Source organism: Oryctolagus cuniculus, chromosome 5 (assembly GCF_051225735.1).
Source record: "Oryctolagus cuniculus isolate XC-2025 breed Fujian yellow rabbit chromosome 5, ASM5122573v1, whole genome shotgun sequence".
Lineage (NCBI taxonomy): Eukaryota > Metazoa > Chordata > Mammalia > Lagomorpha > Leporidae > Oryctolagus > Oryctolagus cuniculus.
Genome location: NC_142871.1, coordinates 90060789 through 90084781, shown reverse-complemented (window position 1 = coordinate 90084781; position 23993 = coordinate 90060789). Strand labels below are relative to the sequence as shown.

Here is a 23993-nt window from a genome sequence, read left to right as displayed (position 1 = left end):
AGGGAATAATTGGGGCTGGAACTGTGGTTGAGGGGGTTAAAGCCCTGGCCTGCAGCGCCGGCATGCCATATGGGCGCCAGTTCTAGTCCCGGCTGCTCCACTTCCAATCCAGCTTTCTGCTATGGCCTGGGAAAGCAGCAGCAGATGCAAGTCCTTGGGACTTCCTCCACATAGGAGACCTGGAGGAAGCTCCTGGCTCCTGGATTCAGATCAGTGCAGCTCTGGCCATTGAGGCCAATTGGGGAATGAACCAGAGGATGGAAGACCTCTCTCTCTGCCTCTGCTTCTCCATAACTCTGCCTTTCAAATAAATAAATAAATCTTTAAAGAAAGAAAAAGATTTACACTAAAGGGAATAATTGGGGCTGGAACTGTGGTTGAGGGGGTTAAAGCCCTGGCCTGCAGCGCCGGCATGCCATATGGGCGCCAGTTCTAGTCCCGGCTGCTCCACTTCCAATCCAGCTCCCTGCTATTGTGCCTGGGAAAACAGTACAAGATGGTCCAAGTTCTTGAACCCCAGCACCCATGTGGGAGACCTGGATGAAGCTCCTGGCTCCTGGCTCCTGGCTTCGGCCTGGCCTAGACCTGGCTGTTGTAGCAGTTTGGGGAATGAACCAGCAGATGGAGGATCTCTCTGTCTGTCTCTTGGTCTCCCTCTGTAATTCTGACTCTCAAATAAATAAATCAATGAATATTCAAAAATTTTAAAAAAATTTAAAGGAAATAATCATCATAATGATGACAATGGTTTGGGGGCTAAAATTTCCCACTAAGAACATGACACAAAATTCAAGCAAGAAAAAATAAAAATCAAAAATTTCTTTCTTCACTAGAAATTAATTAGAAAGAATGAATACCATTTAACGTTTCATCAGTTAACATTTTACCCATTAATTCAACAGCTTAGCTCCCCAGAAATGAAAACTAGAAAAGACAACAGGATAGCAACCTACACATTTTGCTTCACATGGGAAAAAAGAACTCCATTTCTGCACTTACAAGATCAAAATCTAGACATGAAAAATGTATCTTCATTTCCTAACTTACCATTTTTTCTGACTTAACTTCAGTTTGTTACCAGTTTTCTTGGCAATCACATTAATTTTCTCATTTTCAAATCTGACTCCCTCTAACCTATCAAAGAATAGATAAAAATTAACAAAATAAACAAATATAACATTCAACAATAAGCATATATATGAGCATAATTATAATTATATTATCTCTTAGAAAAGTATATCAACTAACCCCCACTCCAGGATAAAAAAATCATATTTTTTTCGTCAATTTTAATTATAATTCAAAATAAATATTCTTGACTCCTCCAAAAAACTAATCAAAGTCATAGCACTAAGTTCTTTCATATTTTATATAGAAACACAATATACACTACTTCCCTGCTCCTACCCCACAACAAAGGTTATACTGCCACAAGCAACATACATGCCTTTAAAAATGAGAGAGAATTCTAGGAGCCAGCATTGTGATCAGCAGATTAAGCTGCTACTTGCACCACCAGCATCTCATATCAGAGTGCTTGTTCAAGTCCTGGCTTCTCCACTTTTGACCCAGTTTCCTGCTAAAGTGCTTGGAAAGGCAGCAGCAGATGGCCCAATTACTTGGGCCCCAGTTACCCAAGTGGGAGACCAGGATGGAGTTCCTGGCTCCTGGCCTATGCCTGGCTCAGACCTAGCTGTAGCAGCCATTTGGGGAATGAATCAGCAGATGGAAGATCTCTCTCTCTCTCTCCCTATCTCTGTTGACCTGTCTTTCAAATAAATAAATATATCTTTTAAAAAGAGAGAGAGAGAGAACTCCAAAGAACCAGACTTACAATGTGACAAACACTGCTGGGCACTTTACACACGCTATATGACAAAGCTTTACCAACAATACAAAGTGAATATTATCTCTACCATTTTATAAAATAAGAAATTGAAGGTCAAGCAAAACTTTCCCCCAGCCAGTAACAGAATTAAGAGACAAATACTGCATAAATCTTCTAACTCCAAAGAACTTCCCAGCATACTACATTCCTTGCCACTCCAAATCCCTGTTACACACTCACACCCTAAAAAGTTGAAACCCACTTGTGTCCTAATTCAAGGAGTCCAACAGAGAGATAAATCTACCAGAAAATAGAGGAGGAATGAATTTGTGTACCTCTGCCCCCCAAAAAGGAGGAGGAGAGGTGGGAGAGTGAGAAATAGTGGGAGGGGGTAGAAAGGAAGAGGAGGAACTGATATGGAAGGAAAAGAAAGACAAGCAAACAGGGAAGAATATTTAAAAGGAGGATTAAATGAGGTAGGTACAATAAGATAGCAAAGAATTCATACCTACTACTCAAATTACTGAAGCCAAACTTCTTTGCAACATTTTGCAACATTCTTACAGGATCATCTTCCCCAGCACCTTTTCCTTTCCTAGAAGATTTTTGTTTGCTTTTCTGTCTTTCACCAACTGTATGAGCTTGATTTTCAAACATTTCTAATGTTGAGTTCTGATTATCATCTTCATGACAATTCATTTTATTCATATGAGAATTCAGAGTACTCTGATACTCTTCTGGTTTTCTGTTTAAGTGTATTCTTGGTTTGAAGCCATGAGTTAAAAAGTCACAAGTATCTGTGTATACAAACTGTAAAAGGTATTCAAACAAATCAGGATGAACCTTCTCTACCACAAAAAGATGGCATCCTGCTGAATCTTCATCTTTTCGGTAAATATCTGTAAATTCTAATGTAGTACCATCTGAAAGAAACAATTTCTGGAAAAAGTCAGAACGGACTGCCAGAATATATTTATGTGCAGGGAAGATTCTATTGCCAACTTGAAATGTCACATCATGGATATTGTCCATTTCATCTGTTTCCCTCAACAGTTTGCCAAACTCTTCAAAAAAGGATGATGAGGACACAGCTGGAATTTCATAAAGGCTAGAAATGAAATAAAAATAAGTTTTACTTTAAAGGAAATAGGTAAAAATATCCCTAGCCAATTCTCCTTTTCAAATGTAGCAATTATTAAAATTAGAAAATCTAAAATATGACAGTTCTGGGACCGGTGCTGTGGCATAGTGGACTAAGTCTCTCCCTGTGGCACCAGCATCCCATATGGGCACCAGTTCTGTAATCCTGGTTCTTTCAGTACTTACCAGAGAAACACAATAGGTAGAGGGGTCACCTCTCCTGATCTGCCTTGGCCTGAGAAGTCTCCCAGGAGATGAGACTTTTAGTGTTACAACTAGGGCATATATGGACAAACCAAAATGGGTGATCACTCTACTTCCAAGACTTCCTCCCCCTTAACCTCTAATCTCTCTAGTGATGTGACAGGACATTTGCACTAAGATTCTGCCAGCCAAGTGGCTCTATACTACCTCTTCTTTTGTCAATTCTCACCATATTCAAGGGTCAGAAAATTTTACAAACTGCCCAAGGAATATTTATAATACATTTCTCAAAATCAGAATCTAAGGTACACCATGAAGTACTAGAGACAAATAAGTTTTCCATGTGCATGTACACATACCTTCAATATTTTCAATAAACATAAGGTTGCTATAAACTAAAGAGAATGCTAATCATATCCAGTATAACAAATTCCACCTTTGAGTTATCCTGGTAACATAGTTATTTTTCTAAGATCTCTACAAGACTTGGCAAAAGCTCTTCAATTAAATTTGCACTAGGAGCTACTGAAAACACAGACAAAAAACCCCAAATGATTATTCTACCCAAAAATGAAATTTAACATATACAATATACCTTGTTTTAGGATCTGACTGCAGGATTGCAAAATTACATCCACTTGGATCTGTGCTGACACTAACAGCTCTATGGGCAAAAGTGAGTTTCTCAAGTCGAATTCTTTCATACACACTATTTATATCAGAGACACAAGACACATCTGATGAGGAATTATGAAGGTTTGATAAAATCTCTGCTAAAAAGAAAAAACAAACTATCATTAATTAAATCCTTACTACAACTATAAAAAGGATTTAGGAGTAAATGGAACAAGAAAACAACTGGGAGAGCATGGAAATATCTTTCGTGTACAGGAAGCACTTCAGAAAAACTACATCCTCTCTCTCTTCATCACATTTTACAACCTATATATACTAGTTCTTTTTTTTTTTTTTTTTTTGGACAGGCAGAGTTTAGACAGTGAGAGAGAGAGAGACAGAGAGAAAGGTATTCCTTTCCGTTGGTTCACCCCCAAAATGGCCACTACGGCCGATGTGCTGCGCCGATCCAAAGCCAGGAGCCAGGTGCTTTCTCCTGGTCTTCCATGCGGGTGCAGGGCACAAGCACTTGGGCCAACCTCCACTGCCTTCCCGGGCCACAGCAGAGAGCTGGCATGGAAGAGGGGGCAACCGGGACAGAATCCGGTGCCCCAACTGGGACTAGAACCCGGGGTGTCGGCACCGCAGGCGGAGGATCAGCCAAGTGAGCCGCGGCGCCGGCCTATACTGGTTCTTATATGGAGAATTTTTGGTGGGTCAATCTCAATTATGCATGATTTTGTCTTTTAACAACCACATCTTCAATACTGCTACCAAACTTACCTTTCTAAAAAACAAATTTATTGTATTTTAAATTCCTCAACTTGCATTAAAAACATGTAAGCTTAATGTCTTCAAAATCTATGTATTTGCTCCCTCATTTTCTCTTCTCCCTTTCTTGCATGTATTCAGCAAATATCTGAGGGACCATACTATGCTACTATGATGGAGTTTTGGTGAAATAGTGACCATCAGTAGTGAACAAGATAGTCATGTCCCTACACTCATAGAGCACACAGTCTAGGCAAGGACAACAGACATTTAAGAAATGATTATAACATGACAAGTCAAATCAAGCCTATGACAACAAAGTATATGGTGCTTCCACACAGACATGAAATTTGTATGTAAAGAAATGATTCTTTTACAATGTGAATAGTTTGTAAAGAAAGGGTAGATATAAAGAAGTCATTTAGTATATCATTTTAAGTCCAAAAAAAGGATAGAAAAAGATACAGATTAAGACTGTCATAATCAATCTGGAGAAAAGTACAAGGATTTCAGAAACATTTAAGACAGAAGTAACAAAAGTTGGTGATTGACTGGATGGGTATGGGAAGGAATATGGGTACCAAAGATAACAATTTGCCAGTAAAACACTGAGAAGCAGATGCCAGAGCATGAGATCATGAATTCCATTTCAGATAACAAGATGTGACTAAGACACAATTCTAAGGACAACATAGCAAACCTAGGTTCTGGTGACTCATACATTCACTCTATATAAGTCTTAGCAGGCTTTAGTACTCCGCTCTCCACACTCAGTTATTCCAATTTCTATACTCTCAAGAAACTTATTGTGTACATATTAATACCTACATCTGTGAACTACAATTATATGCATGTCTATTGCCCTTATGTGCTTATAAGTACCTGAATACAGAAGCCCAACTTATATTTTTGTATCATTAAACCTCACCCTAGGGGCGCTGCGGTGCAGTGGGTTGATGCCCTGGCCCAAAGTGCCGGCATCCCATATGGGCGCCAGCTCGAAACTACTTCCAATCCAGTTCTCTGCTGTGGCCTGGGAGAGCAGTGGAAGATGGCCCAAGTCCTTGGGCCCCTGCACCCATGTGGGAGACCCAGAAGAAGCTCCAGCTCCCGGCTTCGGATCGGCGCAGCTCCGGCCACTGCAGCCAATTGGGGAGTGAATCATCGGATGGAGGACCTCTCTCTCTCTCTCTCTCTCTCTCTCTCTCTCTGCCTCTCCTCTCTCTGTGTAACTCTGACTTTCGAATAAATACATAAATCTTAAAAAAATAAAAAACCCTCACCCTGGGGCCTGCACTGCGGCATAGTGGGTAAAAGCCACCACCTGCAGTGCCGGCCTCCCATATGGGCCGGCAAGTCCCAGCTGTTATACTTCCAATCCCGCTCTCTGCTATGGCCTGGGAAAGCAGTAGAAAATGGCCCAAGTCCTTGGGCCCCTGCACCTGCATGGGAGACCTGGAAGAAGCCCCTGGCTCCTGGCTTTGGATCTGCACAGCTCCAGCCATTGCAGCCAACTGAGGAGTGAACCAGCAGATGCAAGACCTTTCTCGCTCCCTCCCTCCCTCCCTCTGCTTCTCTCTCTCTCTTTCCCTCTCTGTGTAACTTTGACTTTCAAGTAAATAAGTAAATCTTTAAAAAAAAAAAAAAAGACCTCACCCTGTCAAGTATATTGAAAAACTATTCTAAATGTTTACAAACTTGAATAATTTATGAAGAAATAAAAGAAATACAACTAATCAGTAAATTAATAAAAACTCATTTCTTTGTGGCTTTATGATGTTCAAGAAAATGTCTAATTTTGAGTAATTAGAAACACTTTTAATATCCAATAAATAATTTATTCAATCAATAGATGACTTAATGAGGGATGACAATGTGCCAGCAAATATGCCAAAACTAAGGATACAGAATATGCATGGTCTTTGTCATCATTGAACTTACAGCCCAATAGGATCTAGGCATTAAACTAATCACAAAATAAACACATGAATGCATAAGGATAAAAATTTAATTATACTTGTAAACCCGAATAATACTTGTGAAATTAAAGGTTAACTGAAAGGCATTTTATGTGCTGTCTACATATATGAACTGACCTTTCTTTTCAGCACTCTTTCTTTTTTCTTCAAACCATTTCCCTTTAAATCCTTCCCCTTCCTGTGTGACAAACAGAATTTCATTTCTATTTAAAGCAATATCAGAAATGAAGACTTGGCGTGGATAGGCCCATCGACACTGCTTCAGAGAACTGCTAACTGATCTCCAGCAGAACACCTATAATAAAATCAAATTACATTGGAATATAAAGCAATATAGCAACCAAATCACACCAGAACATAAAACAACCTGAAAAACCAAAATCTGAAACTGTGATAATACTGTCAAAATAAAAGCTCTAATTAATATGCTTCAATAAACATTCTTCCACACAAAAAGACAGATAGTATGAAAGGATGACTTTAACGAACTGTGTCTTTCAGAAAAGTATGTAAAGCAAATATGAAGCATTAAAAATTATTCCTACACTAATCTTGAGGCCAGCACTGTACCAGAATCTGCAACATCAGCATCCTGTATCAGAGTAAGAGTTTGAGACCCAGCTGTTCCACACTTCCATCCAGCTTCCTGGGAAGGCCCGGAAGGTAGCCCCAGACCCATGTGGAAGACTAGGTAGGATGGAATTGCTAGCTCCTGACTCTGGTTTAGCCCACCCTTGGCTGTTGTGGCCAGCTGGGGAGTGAACCAGTGGATGGAAAATCTTTTTGTCCTTTGTCTCTCCCTCTCTGTTCTCTTTCAAATAAATAAATCTTAATAATAATAATAAGGAAAGAAAAAAACTTCTTTCAGGGAGAAGTAATTTTCAGTATTAAAGCTAAAACTCAGATTTGTTATAGCCATTTATTTCCAGGAAAACTGAAAAACCACACTAAATATCTAAACTTCACTCTCTCAAGAAAAAAAGACACATGCTTACATAACTCAATTATACAAGATAACTAAAAATCTTAAAGAAAAACCATCAGAGTTCAAAGGTTCTAAATGGTTCTGAAAACCTTAGCAGTCCTACAAAGTGGATCAGGAATTACTGATAAGAGAGGGAGAGGGTAATAAAGCTAAGAGTATTAGGCTTCCCAATTCAGCTTAAATAGAGCAGCAACTCATTTTACATTTCATATATTGGCAACCCAAGTATACTTTCACTTGAAAAACTAATCAACTAATCTTTTTCTGCAAAAAGATTTATTCATTAATTTTATTTATGTATAATTAATAATGTATGATTTATAATACAATAATAATTATTCATTAATTTGAAAGGTAGAGTGACAAAGATAGAGAGAGAAAAATCTTCCATTTAGTGGTTCACTTCCCAGGTAGCTGCAACAGCCAGGTCTGGGCAAAGCAGAAGTCAAGATCCAAGAATTCTACCCTGGTCTCCAGGTGGGTGTCAGGAGCCCAAGCACTCAGACCATCATCTGCTGCCTTTCCAAGGAACTGGACGGGAAGTGGAGTAGTCAGGACTCAAACCAGCACTCTGCTATACCATAACTCCTAAAACTGCTGATGTTTTAAAAGTATAATTTCCTAGGGCCATGGCGCAGAGGGTTAACGCCCTGGACTGAAGCGCCAGCATCCCACGCAGGTGCCGTTAAAGACCCGGCTGCTCCACTTCCAATCCAGCTCTCTGTTATGGCCCGAGAAAGCAGTAGAAGTTGCAGCCAATTGGGGAGTGAATCATCGAATGGAAGACCTCTCTCTCTTTCTCTCTCTCTCTCTCTCTCTCGCTTTCTCTCTGCCTCTCCTCTCTCTGTGTAACTCTGACTTTCAAATAAATAAATAATATAAGAGTGGGAATAAGAGAGGGAAGAGATGTGCAATTCGGGACATGCTCAAGCTGACTTGCCTCAACCGGTAGAGTTAGAAACATACCAGGGGATTCCAATTCAATCCCATCGAGGTGGCATGTACCAATGCCATCTCACTAGTCCCAGTGATCAATTTCTGTTCACAATTGATCATAATGATAGGACTAAGAACCAAAGGAATCACATAAACAAGAATAGTGTCTGCAAATACTAGCTGATAGAATCAAAAAGGGAGAGAATGATCCAACATGGGAAGTGAGATACACAGCAGACCCAAAGAATGGCAGATGTCCTAAACAGCACTCTGGCCTCAGAATCAGCCCTTAAGGCATGCGGATCCAGCTGAAAAGCACATGAGAGTATTTCAGGCATGGAAAGCCAAGACACTCTGGGGGAAAAAAAAAAAAAAAACTAAATGAAAGATCTCCGCGAGTGAGATCCCAGTGGAAAGAATGGGTCATCAAAGAAGGAGGTACCTTTCTCTGAAGGGAGGAGAGAACTTCCACTTTGACCATGGCCTTGTCTAAATATGATCAGAGTCAGTGAACTCAAAAGGCTTCCATAGCCTTGGCAGCTCATGACAAGAGCCTAGGGTGATTACTGAGGCCATAAACAAGAGTGTCAATTTGTTAAGTCAACAACAGGAGTCACTGTGCACTTACTCCTCATGTAGGATCTTTGTCCTTAGTGTGCTGTACATTGAGATTTAATGCTATAACTAGTACTCAAACAGTATTTTTCACTTTATGTTTCTGTGTGGGAGCAAACTGTTGAAATCTTTACTTAATGTATGCTAAGCTGATCTTCTGTATATAAAGAGAATCAAAAATGAATCTTGATGTGAATGGAAAGGGAGAGGGAGTGGATAGGGGAGGGTTGCGGGTTGGAGGGACGTTATGGGGGGGAAGCCATTGTAATCCATATTCTGTACTTCAGAAATTTATATTTATTAAATAAAAGTTAAAAAAATAAACAAAAGCAAAATAAATAAATAAATCTTTAAAAAAATTAAAAAATAGAAAGTATAATTCTCTCATAATTAAGTTAGGAAAATTAATACACAGGATATTATCTACCAAGGTCACTCAAAGGGTATTTACAAAAAAGACTATATTCATTGAGGTTGATTCCTTCACAGCTTGTTTTCATAGTGAGACTCCATTTTGAAGGAAGTAAATATTCAGAAATACAAGCTATATCTACATTAATATATATGAAAATATATTCCAAAGTTAAATATAAGTTTATTTCAACTCTTTTATGTAATCTTTCTTTCCATTAGTAAAAATGTTCTAATTATTAAATGTAGTTCCATCTGTTAAAATTATCAGTGATACAAATTTAAGCCTATAATGAATCTGTAGCTGCAGCTTTATAATTGCATTCAATTTCTAAAATGTCAAATTTTACAGTACTTTTTAAGCCTCAGAAAACATTCTTAATATATTTTTATTTTATAAGCAGATGATAGAAATCCATTTTTACTTTTCTAGTCATAGTGTGTAATTTTCCAGTGTTACTAATGTATAACATGTGTTTTAAATACATTTAAATTTTATAAATTATTTGTTTTAAGTTATTTTGTATGTAAAATACAATTATTTATATATTAAGTGGTATTTAAATATATATAATTTTAAAACATTTTAAATTTTTAGTAGAGAAATTTATTGATTTGTTTGCGCAAGTAACTACAACTTGAATTCTATTTATTTAAAAGATAAAAGATTCTTCATGTACTATATTTTATATATAATATTAATAATTATAATCTCTACTTGTATACAAGGAAGCTTCAAAAAGTTCATGGAAAATAACATTTTCTTTTCATATATTCTTTCAGGAACTTTCTGAAGCATCCTGATACATACACTATATGTATATTTATATGAAACTGAATCTGGTGAGAAAATTTCCAATTATGCACTAAATCCATAATATTGCCTGCTTAGTCTTTACTCTTTTTAAAGTAGTTATATATCTCATATCTACATAATTCAACATCATTTGTCAGTATTCAGTTTATCTACCAAATAACTCATCAAAATCCCTTATTTATTTTAAGCAAAATAAATGAAATTTTAAGTTACAATTTAACAAAGCAATAGTGCACAACACTGAACATCATAATTTCTCTAAAATAAGAGTTCCTCACTACTTAATGTTGGATCTCAAAATAAGTATGGAAACAAACAGAAATCATCACTCACACAGTCAGGTCTCTAAGAACCATCAACTGAACCTAGACTACTACACTTTTTACACAAATCTATTACTTACCCTTCCAGCTCCATCCATTGCAAGAATGCAAATTTTCTGACCCCCATTTTCTTTCAAATGTTCAGGATCAACCTTGTATTCCATACGACCCCCGGATACAAGAATCTTTTTCAAGTTCAGTTGTCTGGGTGAAAAAAATAAAAAAGATTCTAGATGAATATTTTTTCTAGAATACCTGTGCTAAATTTTAGAGAAATTACCAAACAATAACTATAGGCAATTACAGGGAAAAGTGAAGTAAAATGATTTGGTTATTGGTATTCCTCATCTTTCTTTTCTAAAAGTATTCCCTACAAGGTGGCCATTACTTTCTGAAGGAAATCCTTCCCACTCAAATGCCTCTATCCACATAACCATTAAATACCTAAACCCACTTGTTACTCCACATATTCACCAAGGGCTTTAAATAACTAGTAAGGCTATAACCTCTTACAAATAACTGCATTTCAACAGAAAAGAAAATGTTAACAGATAAGAAAATTTTCAAACCTCAAAATGAAACAGAAACACTAAATTTGAAATGTGGCCAATCCTAAATAGATATCCTACCACGAAAGTCATCACAATTGCTAATTAGTAACTCATCCATTAGCCACACATTATATCTGTTTATCTGATACGCAGAGCATTGTGTGAAACCTGCCTGATGCTATTCCAATCACACTCCTAACTTTCAGACAGTTTGCCAACATCACAGAAATTAAAATTACCATGTCATAACTTATTTTGTAACAAAGGAATTTTCTTTTAAAAACTTGAATATAACTTACATTTATAGAATGCACTGTTTCAAGAGCAAGTCTTACAAATGTTAAGCAAAAATACAACCTACTATACCACAAATCACCCCATGCTCAAGAAAAAAAAATTTTTTTAATCAGTTCTAAGAAAACATGTATTTTCACAATTTCATGTTTCTATACAGAAATATGAATTATAATTATGTTAAAAGTAACATTCTGGCCGGCTCCATGGCTCACTTGGCTAATCCTCTGCCTGCGGCATCGGCACCCAGGTTCTAGTCCCAGTTGGGGCACCAGATTCTGTCCCGGTTGCCCCTCTTCCAGTCCAGCTCTTTGCTGTGGCCCTGGAAGGTAGTGGAGGATGGCCCAAGTGCTTGGGCCCTGCACCCGCATGGGAGACAGGGAGGAAATACCCAGCTCCTGGCTTTGGATCAGTGTAGCGCTGGCCGTAGTGGCCATTAGGGGAGTGAACCAACGGAAGGAAGACCTTTCTCTCTGTCTCTCTGTCTCTCTCTCACTGCCTATAACTCTCTCTCTGTCTCTCTCACTGTCTAACTCTCTAATTGATGGACACAGAAGATAGCTTGTGACAAACTGATGTCTGACATTTTCTGAACAGGAGCTAACTTCATAGAGGGTACCTGTTTAAGAAGCTACCAACTCTTAATTAGCAAAAGCACATTTTGTTGCATTTAAATTTAAATTCCTAATTGCTTTCAAAGTTAGACAGTTATTCTCTAGAATTCATGTTCATAGGGCCAGTGCTGTGGCATAGCAAGTAAAGCCATCACCTACAGTGCCAGCATCCCATATGGGTGCTGGTTCAAGTCCCTGCTGCTCCACTTCCAATCCAGCTCCCACGCTAATGCATCTGGGAAAACAGCAGAAGATGGCCCAGATACTCGGGCCCCTGCACCCACATGGGTGACCAAGAAAAAGCTTCTGGCTCCTGGCTTTGGATCCTCCCAGTTCTGCCCAGCTCTAGCCGTTGCAGCCATTTGGGAGTGAACCACCTATGGAAGATCTCTCTCTTTCTCTGTCTCTCTCTCTGTTACTTCAGGTAAATAAATAAATAAATGTCTTTAAAAAAAAACAGAATTCACGTTTATGACTATTTCCACTAATAAGAGTCATATCTTCTAGGAATCAGTTGTATTTATGCAACAGACCTATTTCTATGCGTTCATTTTTTGCTATAATTACATAATGAAATATTATCTAAACTAATGAAATAGTAGTATAAAAAGAACAAAAGCATTTTCTATAAAACTGCTATAAAAATAGATATGGATTCACCAACTATAAAAGATTGAAATATATTAAAAACAAAGGATTTTGCACCTAGATTTCTTCACAACAGTTTTTAAGCACTTTCTCCTTAAACTAATCAAAATGAAATCACAGGTGATACATTATAAGTACTGTTTATACACAAAGAACAAGGCATTCCAACTGGTAAATCCATTCATATTAAAAATGTTATGATTCTCTGATCTTTTTGCTTAGTCAACTAACCTCTAGCTTATTGCAATTAAAAAGAGACTACACAAATATAAAGATTATTTTTAAAAATGCCAGATAAATACTGAACCTGTATATAGAGTTCCAAGTGTACAATTATTTTTTAAAAATATGTGTATAATATCAAAAAGGCTACATATGAGCTGATGATGATATTGTCACAACCAAGAATTATGAACAATAACAAAAAGAAAAATCACATAGATCATATTTAACCACATGTTAAACACAATTCAGAAATACTGCTTTACAATTTACAAAGAGAAATTTCATATTTACTGGATCCTTGCTAAAAGATTAAGATGAAAGGAAAAGACTTCTGACTCTCCCCAACACATTTCAACCTTTCCCATCGGACATTTACAAAACATAGCATTAAGCTGATACTCAAGATAATTGCTAGAAGAAGAGAACTATTATTAAATAACTATTATTAAATAACCCATATTATTAAAGTTATGCTTCTTTCACAGAAATATACATACTTAGATGCCATTTTCTTGCACTGGTAGTCTGCAAGTAAATAAATATCTCCCCTGGTGGTTACACAGACAGTGGCCCCATCACTTGCAGCAACCAAAGACACACTAATGTCCTTATGATGAAGAGCAGAGACTTGACGAGGAACAGTTACACATTTTTCTCCATTGGGATCTAGCAAATAGCCTAAAAAAAATCATACAAATAAACAAATCATAAAATATCTGTCCAAGAGCCCATTTTTTTTTAAAAAGTCAATAACGATTTCTTACCTAGTTGTCCACCGTTGAGTCCCATAGTGTAAACAGCTTCTCGTGTCCAGAGCACTGTGTGAAACCTGCCCGCTGCTACCCCAATGATTGTCCTTCCTTTCAGATATTTTGCCTGCATCTATTCAAAAAGACAAATAAGACTGCAGATTACCTAATCTAGTACAATGTTTCAAAGATCCAATAAACCAGGATGGTAAATACTTATACAGCATATTTGCTGCTAGCGTCCCTCCAGTGTTAATGGCAATCATTGCTAACAGAGCTTAGCACTCATACTGAGACACAGCCTCTTCTCAAAACACAATGTTCCCATGCACTTTCAGTCGGCAGTTTTAACATATGGAAAACTGACATGGCACAAAAACCAAATTAGTAAACTTTTAGTTACTTATGTTTTTCTACCAAGTAATATACAAAACAGGCATTCTCATTCTTTATTAGAAAATGTGATACTTTCAAATTTGACATACCCAGGTTGTTAAAACAGTGGCACTATTAAAACTTGGGCCAAACAAGTCTTTGTTGTAAGGGATTATGTTGTGTGCCATATGTTTAGTACTATCGCTTAACTCTACTGACCACCTGTTAGTAGCACCACCAACTCCCTCTAGTTGTTAAGAATACAAATTTCTCCAGGCATTGTCAAATGGCTACCAGGGGTCAAAGTTGATCCCAAATCAGAATACCAGGTATTCTTTTATCAACAAGAGCTCCAAGACTGCCACACAATAAGAATATTTTTGCCATTCTTAGTTCTATAAAATGCTTAATGACTAAAAAGAAATTGTAGGGGCTACAGCTGGGGCATGGCAGTTAAAGTTGCCTCCTGTAGCACAGGCATCCTTTGTGGGCTCCAGCTGGAGTGCCAGCTGCTCCATTTCCAATCCAGCTCTCTGCTATGGCCTGGGAAAGCAGTGGAAGATGGCCCAAGTGCTTATGCCCCTGCACCCACGTGGAAGACCCTGAAAAAGCTACTTGCTCCTAATCAGCCAAGCTCCAGCCGGTGTGGCCATTTGGGGAGTGAACCAGTGAATAAAGACCTTTCTCTCTGTTTTTTCTCTCTCTATAATTCTACTTCTCAAATAAATAAATAAAATTTTTAAAAAGAAATTACATTTCTTCTAAAAAGTATCAGGCTGAACACCTCCAATTGTTTTGAACAATTTCTATTGATCCATTAATCAAAACAAATAGAAAGGTTCTGAATTTAAATGTTCATTTAAAAAAGTATATCTAGAAATACTTTTAAATCAGAACATTAAACTTGCAAACAACTGGATAAAGAAAATGTGGTATGTATACACTACAGAATATCACTCAGCAGTAAAAAAAAAAAAAAAGGAAATCCTGTCTTTTGCAACAAATAGATGCAACTGGAAACCATTATGCTTAGTGAAATAAGCCAGTCCCTAAAAGACAAATATCCCATGTTTTCCCTGATTTCTGGTAATAATACACACAGCACAAAAAATGCAAACTACATGAACATTTTAAGATTTGATTATTGTTTACAGCCTTTGTCTATACTCTCATGTAAGTGTTTCTACTAAAAAAAAAAAAAGAAATTTAACCTCTGAAACGCAAAAAGTTTAAGGTGAAAACACATTATCAGTGATGACTCTTCGTATTAATTTAGAGCACCAATCTCAGTTCTATGTATTATAGGGCCCTGAATGTTGTAAAGGGCACTTTCTGGTGATGGTTGTGCAGTTCAAAGTCAGAAAGAACTGAGAATGTGGCTTTTAGACCCATGTCCCCTCTCATCAACTACCAAATATGACATTCACACACAGGCAGACTTGCTGAAGCAAAATAGAAGTTGAGTTTCTAGATGCTTCACTTGCACTGGCCCATTTTGTACTGATAAATGAAATTTTTCTTAAAGAGGATTTAAAAACTCTAAGCTTCAAATCCTCCACATCTCTATTATGAATACTTCAACACTGAATCTAGGGTAGTTTGGAGGCTAATCTATGGAGTACTTCATTTCCTAAGTGCTTTCTTTGTTATTCCAAAAAAATGCTAATTTATACTAAGCTTAGTTTCACCTGTGAAAACTTAAATACACACACACACAATGAAGATGAAGTTAAATAAGTAAAATAAGTTGTTCTGTCAACATCTTTCATATAGGTTTTATACAAAATAGTCACCTTATTGTATAAATAGAGAAGTTTACCTGTCTGGGGACATTACAACTGGCAGGTGGAGGAACAATTCCCAATTGATGAAAAATATTTAGACCAAATGTATAAACACATCCATCTTCAGTTAATACAACAGTATGATCCTTAGCAGCTGCCACTTGGGAACAATTATGACCACTCAGTCCTTCCACAAGTCTGGGGACCTATAAAATTAATTTTGATGTAATATATTAACTACTTATATAAAAATGCAAGTAGAATATAATACTACATCCAGAATGACATTACTGATGTATACCTATATCTATCACAGATAAACTTTATATTTCAGCAAAGAGCAGATATGTTTAAAATGATATGTTCAATGGTTTATAAGAGAAATAAGTGAACCCAGAAAGACATTTTGATAAAATAATTCAATAAATGCTTTTTAAGTCCTTACGATATTCCAAGTACAAATTTGTTTAGTATGAGTAGGGCTCTTCAAAGTATTCACTGGTATTTTTTAAGAAGTAAATAAAGGAATCCAGGCTTTCCTTCAGTAAGTAATCAAACATAACAATATATCATATTCTTTTGGAGTCATCTGTCCGAGTTTAAATCTTATTCATTATATTCATAATACTTTTCCCTTGGGTGAAACCTCTGATGTGTTATGTGACTTCCCACTTATAAGCTATTTAATCTCAATCAAATTCCCTAACCTCTCAGTATCACATTTTTCTCTTCTGAAGAAAGCAGCAACCAATAAATGATCACTTTATTAGTATTATCAGATATAAAAAGCAAATAATAATCTCTGTAACTCACAAGGTTGTTGTGAGACTTAAGTTATATTAATGATAGTTCATGAAAAACAAAAATAATACCTGGAACACCGCAAACCTTCAAAAAAAACATTAAAGCTATTGTCACAACAGCTTTCTCTCCTTTTGAAAGCCAACCTTGAATAGTTCATAAATATGCCAATAATTACCTCAACAAAAAAAATCTTAAAAATACACTGGCGAGCCAATTTTCTGGTATGTAATAAACTAGATTTCTTCCAATACACTGTTGAAAGCTTAAAAATCAATTCAGCAATTATACAATGAACATATTGGTTCAATTTTTAGATCAAAGACACTTTAATGAGAAATTCAAAATAAAAAACCTGGACTGCCTCAGGAAAAGGGTTTTACAGTTAGTCTGCCTTTTTTTTTTATTTTAACTCTGGAAATATTGTGAAGTTTACTTATATACTCTCCTGACTCAGTATTTGCTGCAAAAAATTATTTCTCCTTGATATCTCTGTTTAAGTCCTTAATTTGAACATTATATATTAGGAAAATAACTAAGTTATCATAATTTATCACCAGTTGGTATATTATTTTCTCCTAACACTTGATAAAAAAATTTTTTTAGCTAACTAAAGCTTCCAGTTTACCAATGTTTTACTGAAGTTACCTAAACAGTGTAATAACATTTCAGTTACCAAGCATGTCTGTTCATCTCCATGTCCTAAACGTCCTCCAGGGCCATGACCACAGGTATAAACTTGCCCTTTCTGGGACAGAAAGACTGAGTGAAATTTACAAAGCACCACCTAAGGGAAAATAAGAAAATATCATGAAACTCTGTAATTAAATATTTTATTTTATAAAAAAAATTCAAATACCTAATTGTTTCAACAAGCTGATATGTACATGTAGATTCATTATACTATTATCTCCACTTTGCACTACATGTTTAAAATTTTTTATAATAATCATATAAATATGTATGGTTTATTTTAAAATTATGTCTAAAACACTAACATGCAAAAAGAACAAAAAAGGTAATTAAACATGTTACTTAGAGAAGAGATTAAACAAGAAAAACGTGTTTAACCACAAGAGGTAGAAGCTAGCTGTTTCCAAATTAATGAAATACCAAACAGTAAAAATTGAGCAGAGTAGCATAAAGATTGCTAAGAGTGATAAAATGGTGGCAAGGCCTTACATAATTTATTTATACACAGGGATGAGAAAGCAGAATGCCCTTTTTCCACCTCTAGTTTTATCCAATACATCTTTAATACATTATATGACATCAACTTTATATTTATTGATTTATATTTATTTTATAGTTTTTCTCCTTCCTACTTCCTTTTTTATCTGCCCCATTTGCACCATCCTCTCTGTACCAAAATACACACCTATAATACCTACATCTTCCAGACAATAAGAATAAGGAAATGGTCAAACTGCATGAGCAGTAACAGGAACCAAAAGCAGCTTTAAATCTACATACACCTAACCCACCAGGTCACATTTTGCTGTTTTCAGTGCATTTAATATTCATTAAACTCATTTTATCTTACTACCATTTAAACATTTTTATTGTCTTAAAAAATCACTTGTATTTATATTTCTATCTATAAATATTTCTAAATTAGGATACAAAAAGATGACTGAGAAATAAAGAAATCCTAGAGAAATTTTTCAGAAAGTGAAGATCCTTTGGAAAATAAGAAAATATAAAATGAACTATAAGCTCCAGATATTTACATGTATCCTTAGACCCCCTCAGAGAACTCTCTAAACACAACGTGCCACTCAAAAAAAAAAAAAAAAAAAAAAAAAAAAAAAAAAAAAAGAGTTATTGGACAGGTCTTGTACCACAAATAACTTAAAAGGAAGTCTAAAATTAAAAACCAAGTTTACACTTTAAAGTTAGAACTTATAAGGGAAAAATCATTTTATGAATCAAAAATTACACATTTTATTCATTATTAGAATGCTATTCTACAATCTATAATTTCTACTATTAACCAATCAGTGATACCAGAGAGCTTAAGTCACCCAACTTGAAAGTCTCTGAATTTTTTTTTAAAAGATTCATTTTATTTATTTGAAAGACAGAGTTACAGAGAGAGGTAGTGACAGAGAGAATGAGGTCTTCCACCCACTGGTTCACTCCCCAGATGGCTACAACAGCCAGAGCTGCGCCGATCCAAAGCCAGGAGCCAAGAGCTTCTTCCGGGTCTCCCACGTGGGTGCAGGGCCCCACGGACTTAGGCCATCTTCTACTGCTATCCCAGGCCATAGCAGAGAGCTGGATGGGAAGTGGAGCAGCCGGGACTAGAACTGGCGCCCATATGGGATGCCGGCGCTTCAGGCCAGGGCATTAACCCACTGTGCCACAGCGCTGTTCCTGAAAATCTCTGAATTTTTAAACAAGGCAATTCAATGTGTCTTTTGAATTACTGGTCATATGTAATGATAATATTAATACTCTATGGTCTGTGGTAGTTAAGTTGGTACTGTGCTACTGAATCAGCCCCTTTTCAATAACTAATAGCGCTTTCTGTATCATTGGTCTTCAGTAAATATTATCATACTTGCTTCTTCTTTCCTGATTGAAATTCACACTGTTTTCCTTCTTCTTCTTTTTTTTTTTTTTTTTTTTTGGACAGGCAGAGTGGACAGTGAGAGAGACAGAGAAAGGTCTTCCTTTGCCGTTGGTTCACCCTCCAATGGCCGCCGCTGCAGCCGGCACACCGCGCTGATCGGATGGCAGGAGCCAGGTGCTTTTCCTGGTCTCCCATGGGGTGCAGGGCCCAAGCACCTGGGCCATCCTCCACTGCACTCCCTGGCCATAGCAGAGAGCTGGCCTGGAAGAGGGGCAACCGGGACAGAATCCGGCGCCCTGACCGGGACTAGAACCCGGTGTGCCGGCGCCGCAAGGTGGAGGATTAGCCTATTGAGCCACGGCGCCGGCCTACTGTTTTCCTTCTTCTAAAACCTATGCATAGTATACTCCCTAATATTCATTTTGTGGTAGATGAAATCTCCATGATCCTTAAATACTCACAAAATAATCTTATATCCTTGCCTTAGCTGAAATGTGGCTTCCTTTCTGAGTACACTGTTTTACCTATAATGCTGTCAAGTGGAATATCTCAATTCTTCTATAGCACACATATTTTAGAATCAGAAGGTACCATCAGTCTATTTTCCTAATGTCACCATTATTGTTTCACTCTTATGTAAAAGCCTCTGCTCCCGAAGGGTTCATGAAATTGGGCTGCACTATGTACTAACTCTGGAAAAGAAAAACAGGCATCTTTCTTATGCCTCAACTCTAATTAATCATCACTGGTTGCTAAGGTGTGAATCACCATTTTAAGGATTCTCAGTACCTGCTCAAGCTCGGTGTATATTTACTTAAGCTCTGGACTGCATTCGGGCAGAACCTATTAGCTGTAAATGCTCACTACACTGCTCATCTCCCTCACAGTCACTAGACTCAGATACCAGGCTTATGATTCCTGCCCATCTCCAGAACTTTCGTAATCGTTAATTCCTTCCAGGTATAGGTGGATGGCCTGCCAGAATCCTAGCTTTTAGGACACTGCTCTTTCTCTAACATCTAGCTACTTTTCATTCCTATATGGGCTCTTGTTCCTGATCTCTCAAAACTTAATATTCCCTAATATTAACTGTTCTGTTTCATAATTGATGGTTGTAAGCCATTAGATCACGACTTTAAGTTTAAAAAAAATGCAAAACTCTAGTGTCCTACAGAACTCTAAATATGATAGCCATAAGTGATCATCTAAATATTTTTCAGAATGCAATGAATGATATCAACAGTCACACTAGGAAAAGAATCATAAACCAGAACTGTTCTAGGCAAATCAGGCATATGTTGTCTAGGTAGCTCTAAAAACTTTCTGAGAATTCAATCTTAAAACTTGAGCTAAGAGTTTATAGGTATGTGATATATGAACATTTGTTGAAAGCTAAGAAAAAGCAGTAGGTTATTAACAAAAAAGCTCCAAGCTCATATTCTGCACAAAAACAGCTTTTTTAACTTCAAAATGCAGAAAAAAATAATAATAAGTTATGAAAAATATGAGCAGAAATGTTAGTTTAGGAAGACTGAAAAAGGCCTTACATTTCAAGTCAGAGTTTGGATTTAATCCAAAGGTGAAGTAGCAGGAAAAGACATAATTAGCTTTGTTTTCTAAAGACAATCAAGTCTAGAGAAGAATATTAATAGAATATTAATCGTTGGAAATGAATGCAGCCAAGGAGTCAAGTTAGGACACTGGGGGCCAGTATTGTGGAGTAGTAAGTTAAGCCTCCACCTGCGGTGCTGGCAGCCCATATGGCACCATTTCATGTCCCAGCTGCTCCTCTTCTGATCCAATTCTCTGCTTATGGCCTGGGAAAGCAGTGGAAGATGCTCAAATGCTTGGACATCGGCACCCACATGGAAGATCCAGAAGTTCCTAGCTCCTGGCTTCGGATCGGCTCAGCTCCAGCCAGTTTGGCCATTTGGGGAGTGAACTAGCAGATGGAGGACCTTGTCTCTCTGTCCATCCCTGTCTGTCTGTGACTCTGTCTCTCAAATAAATAAATAAATCTTAAGAGAGAAAAAAAAAAAAAAGGATGTTGTTACTGTTCCAAAAAAGAGCCTGAAAAAGCCTTGGGACCTAGGCTCCCGAGACAGAGTGAAACACAATAATTATGTGCTGAGGTACAATCTTTAAGATTTAGAAACAGATTTGTAGCATTAAGAATTAAGTTGAGGAAGTTAAGAAGGAAAAATCACGCTTCAGCCAAGGTAAATTCAAATATCTAGTAAGACAGTCGAGAGAACAAAGGAAATGAAGCTCATGAGAAAGGTGGAGGTTAGAGACACAACACTCAGCCACACACCAAGTATTACATATTACAGAGAAAGACTGTCAGCAGGAGCAGAATCTAAGGAAGCAGAAGACATGCAGCATGAAGATGTAAGATCAAAAAGCAAACCTTTACAGTTGTATCACTTAAAGCTTTACAATTACTTACATTTAAGAACTCAGGTTTGCTAACCAAAAGTAACACTGAACTTCAACAAATTCACTTGAGAAACAACTTAAGAATTCCAATTTTTTTTAAAATAGAAACAAAAAAAGCTAGAAAATTAACAGAAGCTTTATCTTCTGAAAATTAAACTAGTATCTGTACAGTCTCTTCTAATTTCTAACACCGTTTACACAAACATCTCATTTTGGGAAAGCTATACAATCTAACTAGGAGTAAAGATAATGAAAACTAAAACAAAATTAGTAAAGTTCTACTGACACAGTTCTTCATTAAAATGTTATTGTACCTCCAACAAAGTGAACATAATTCAAATGGAATGCAGAACTATCAAACACAAAAGTTCTTTTTAATCTCTAAAAGCACAGACTATACTTCAAAATACCTGCTTGATGTAAACACCACTCCTGGAGAAGAGATCCACCAGCTCAGGATGATGCTTGCTATTCTGGCTTCCATGACCCAGAGTAAAATTTGTATTGTCACCCCAAGTATAGACATCTGTGGGATCTACAATGAAAACCAGTTTTAGAGTCATATATTTTAAAACAAATATCAGTTTAGTTCAACTACAGACATACACTACTAATAAGTTCACCTAAAACATGACTCTTTACAAGAACTAATGTAACTACCATATTTAGACAGACGCCAACATATTTTTCAACTGTGAATACATAAATACATAATTCTAGGAAGAGAAATAAGAAAATCCAAATCAAAGAACAAGTCTGTCTCAGCATAAGCAAACAGCTGTTCTTTATTCAAATATATAAGTGTGTGTGTGTGTGTGTGTGTGTATATATTCAATTATTTGAAATGCAGAGCAAAAGAGAGAGAAAGAGAAAGCATCCATCCAGTGGTTCATTCCCTGAATGACCCAAGGAGCCAAAACTGGGCCAGGCTGAAGACAGGAGCCAGGAATTCCATCCTAGTCTCCTATATGGGTGGCAGGAGCCCAAGTACTTGGGCCATCTTTTACTGCCCTCCCAAACACATTAGCAGGAAGTTGGATAAGAAGCTTAGTAGCTGGGACTCGAATCAGCACTGTGATATGAGATGCCAGCCTCACAAGAGGCAACTTAACACTGTACCACAACAGCAGCCCCTGTTCTATGTTTATAAGTGGCTAAAGTTAACTGCTAAATGAACAAACCACCATCAGCCATAACAAATAAATTTCCATGAAAATAATATATAGTTATTTTAAATGTAAGACACTAAGATGCTATGATATAAAAGCTCTAAGTAAATTTGATGTTATTGTTTCTATAGAAACATTCACTTTCAGTAGTTTGTTCTCTAGACACAAAATCACAACAATAATTAGGGTAATATTCTAATAAACTGGAATAATACTAAATAATACTAATGCTAATGTACTATACATTTCTCTATTTAAAAAAATGTTAGAAGATAGGATTTTGCATTTTTCACGATATGGAAACATTTGCATTTTTCACCATAAGGATATGTTAAATGTCTGAGGTGATATATATATATTAACTCTACACTGCATAATGTATACATATACCAAAACATCATATGGTAATCCATAAATATGTATAATTCTTAAATGTCTGTTTAAAAACTTCTAAAATTTTTTTTTAAGATTTATTTATTTTTTTGAAAGAGTTACAGAGAGAGAGAGAGATACAGAGAGAAAGAGACATTCCATCCACTGGCTCACTCCCTGGATGGCCACAACATACAGAGCTGGGACCGGCCAAAGCCAGGAACTTCATCTGGGTCTCCCATATGGGTGGCAGGGGCCCAAGCACTTGGGCCATCTTCCACTGCTTTTCCCAGGCCATTAACAGGGAGCTGGAAGGAAGTGGAGCAGCTGAGACACGAACCAGTGCCCACACTGGGTGCCAGCATCACAAGCAGTGGCTTATTAAGAGGCTACACCACAATGATAGCCTCAAAATTTCTAAACTCTTAATCAGAAAACTTAACCATAATTAAGAGTATGCTATAAATCTACATTTTTTATTTTGGGAGGCTGATAAAGTCTGAGAGTGGTATAGTGTCCAAAGTAAAAATAAAAACGAATTACTGAACCTAAATGCAAACTATGCAGTACCCATTGAAGTCTATTCTCCTTTTCTGACAATTCCCCATTTAAGCTTAAAAGGCAAACAAACCAGAGGGAAATGTAATTAGGGTATGTGGGTAAAACAATCACTTTCATTTCTTTTTCCTTCTACCTAAATTCTGATGATACTTTCTAGATGCATATTAATTACTTTTAAAGTAACTACAACTCTGCCTTCCCGTTGTAGGTTT

General features: G+C 36.8%; 1 protein-coding gene across 2 annotated transcripts in view; it reads right to left on the bottom strand.

Moving 5' to 3' along the window:
- The window catches only part of IBTK (inhibitor of Bruton tyrosine kinase), a 94149-nt gene that overhangs the window by 58405 nt on the left and 11751 nt on the right, over positions 1-23993 (bottom strand). The window contains exons 4-13 of one of the 2 annotated variants that reach the window (XM_002714548.6): positions 22090-22214; positions 17342-17452; positions 15900-16070; positions 13721-13838; positions 13454-13634; positions 10705-10828; positions 6655-6832; positions 3768-3945; positions 2337-2936; positions 1048-1134 (exon numbers count right to left, since the gene is read on the bottom strand). In XM_002714548.6, coding sequence (XP_002714594.1) covers positions 1048-1134; positions 2337-2936; positions 3768-3945; positions 6655-6832; positions 10705-10828; positions 13454-13634; positions 13721-13838; positions 15900-16070; positions 17342-17452; positions 22090-22214 — 1873 coding nt within the window. The remainder of the gene's footprint in view (positions 1-1047; positions 1135-2336; positions 2937-3767; positions 3946-6654; positions 6833-10704; positions 10829-13453; positions 13635-13720; positions 13839-15899; positions 16071-17341; positions 17453-22089; positions 22215-23993) is intronic. The other variant, XM_008263147.5, reaches the window with a different exon arrangement.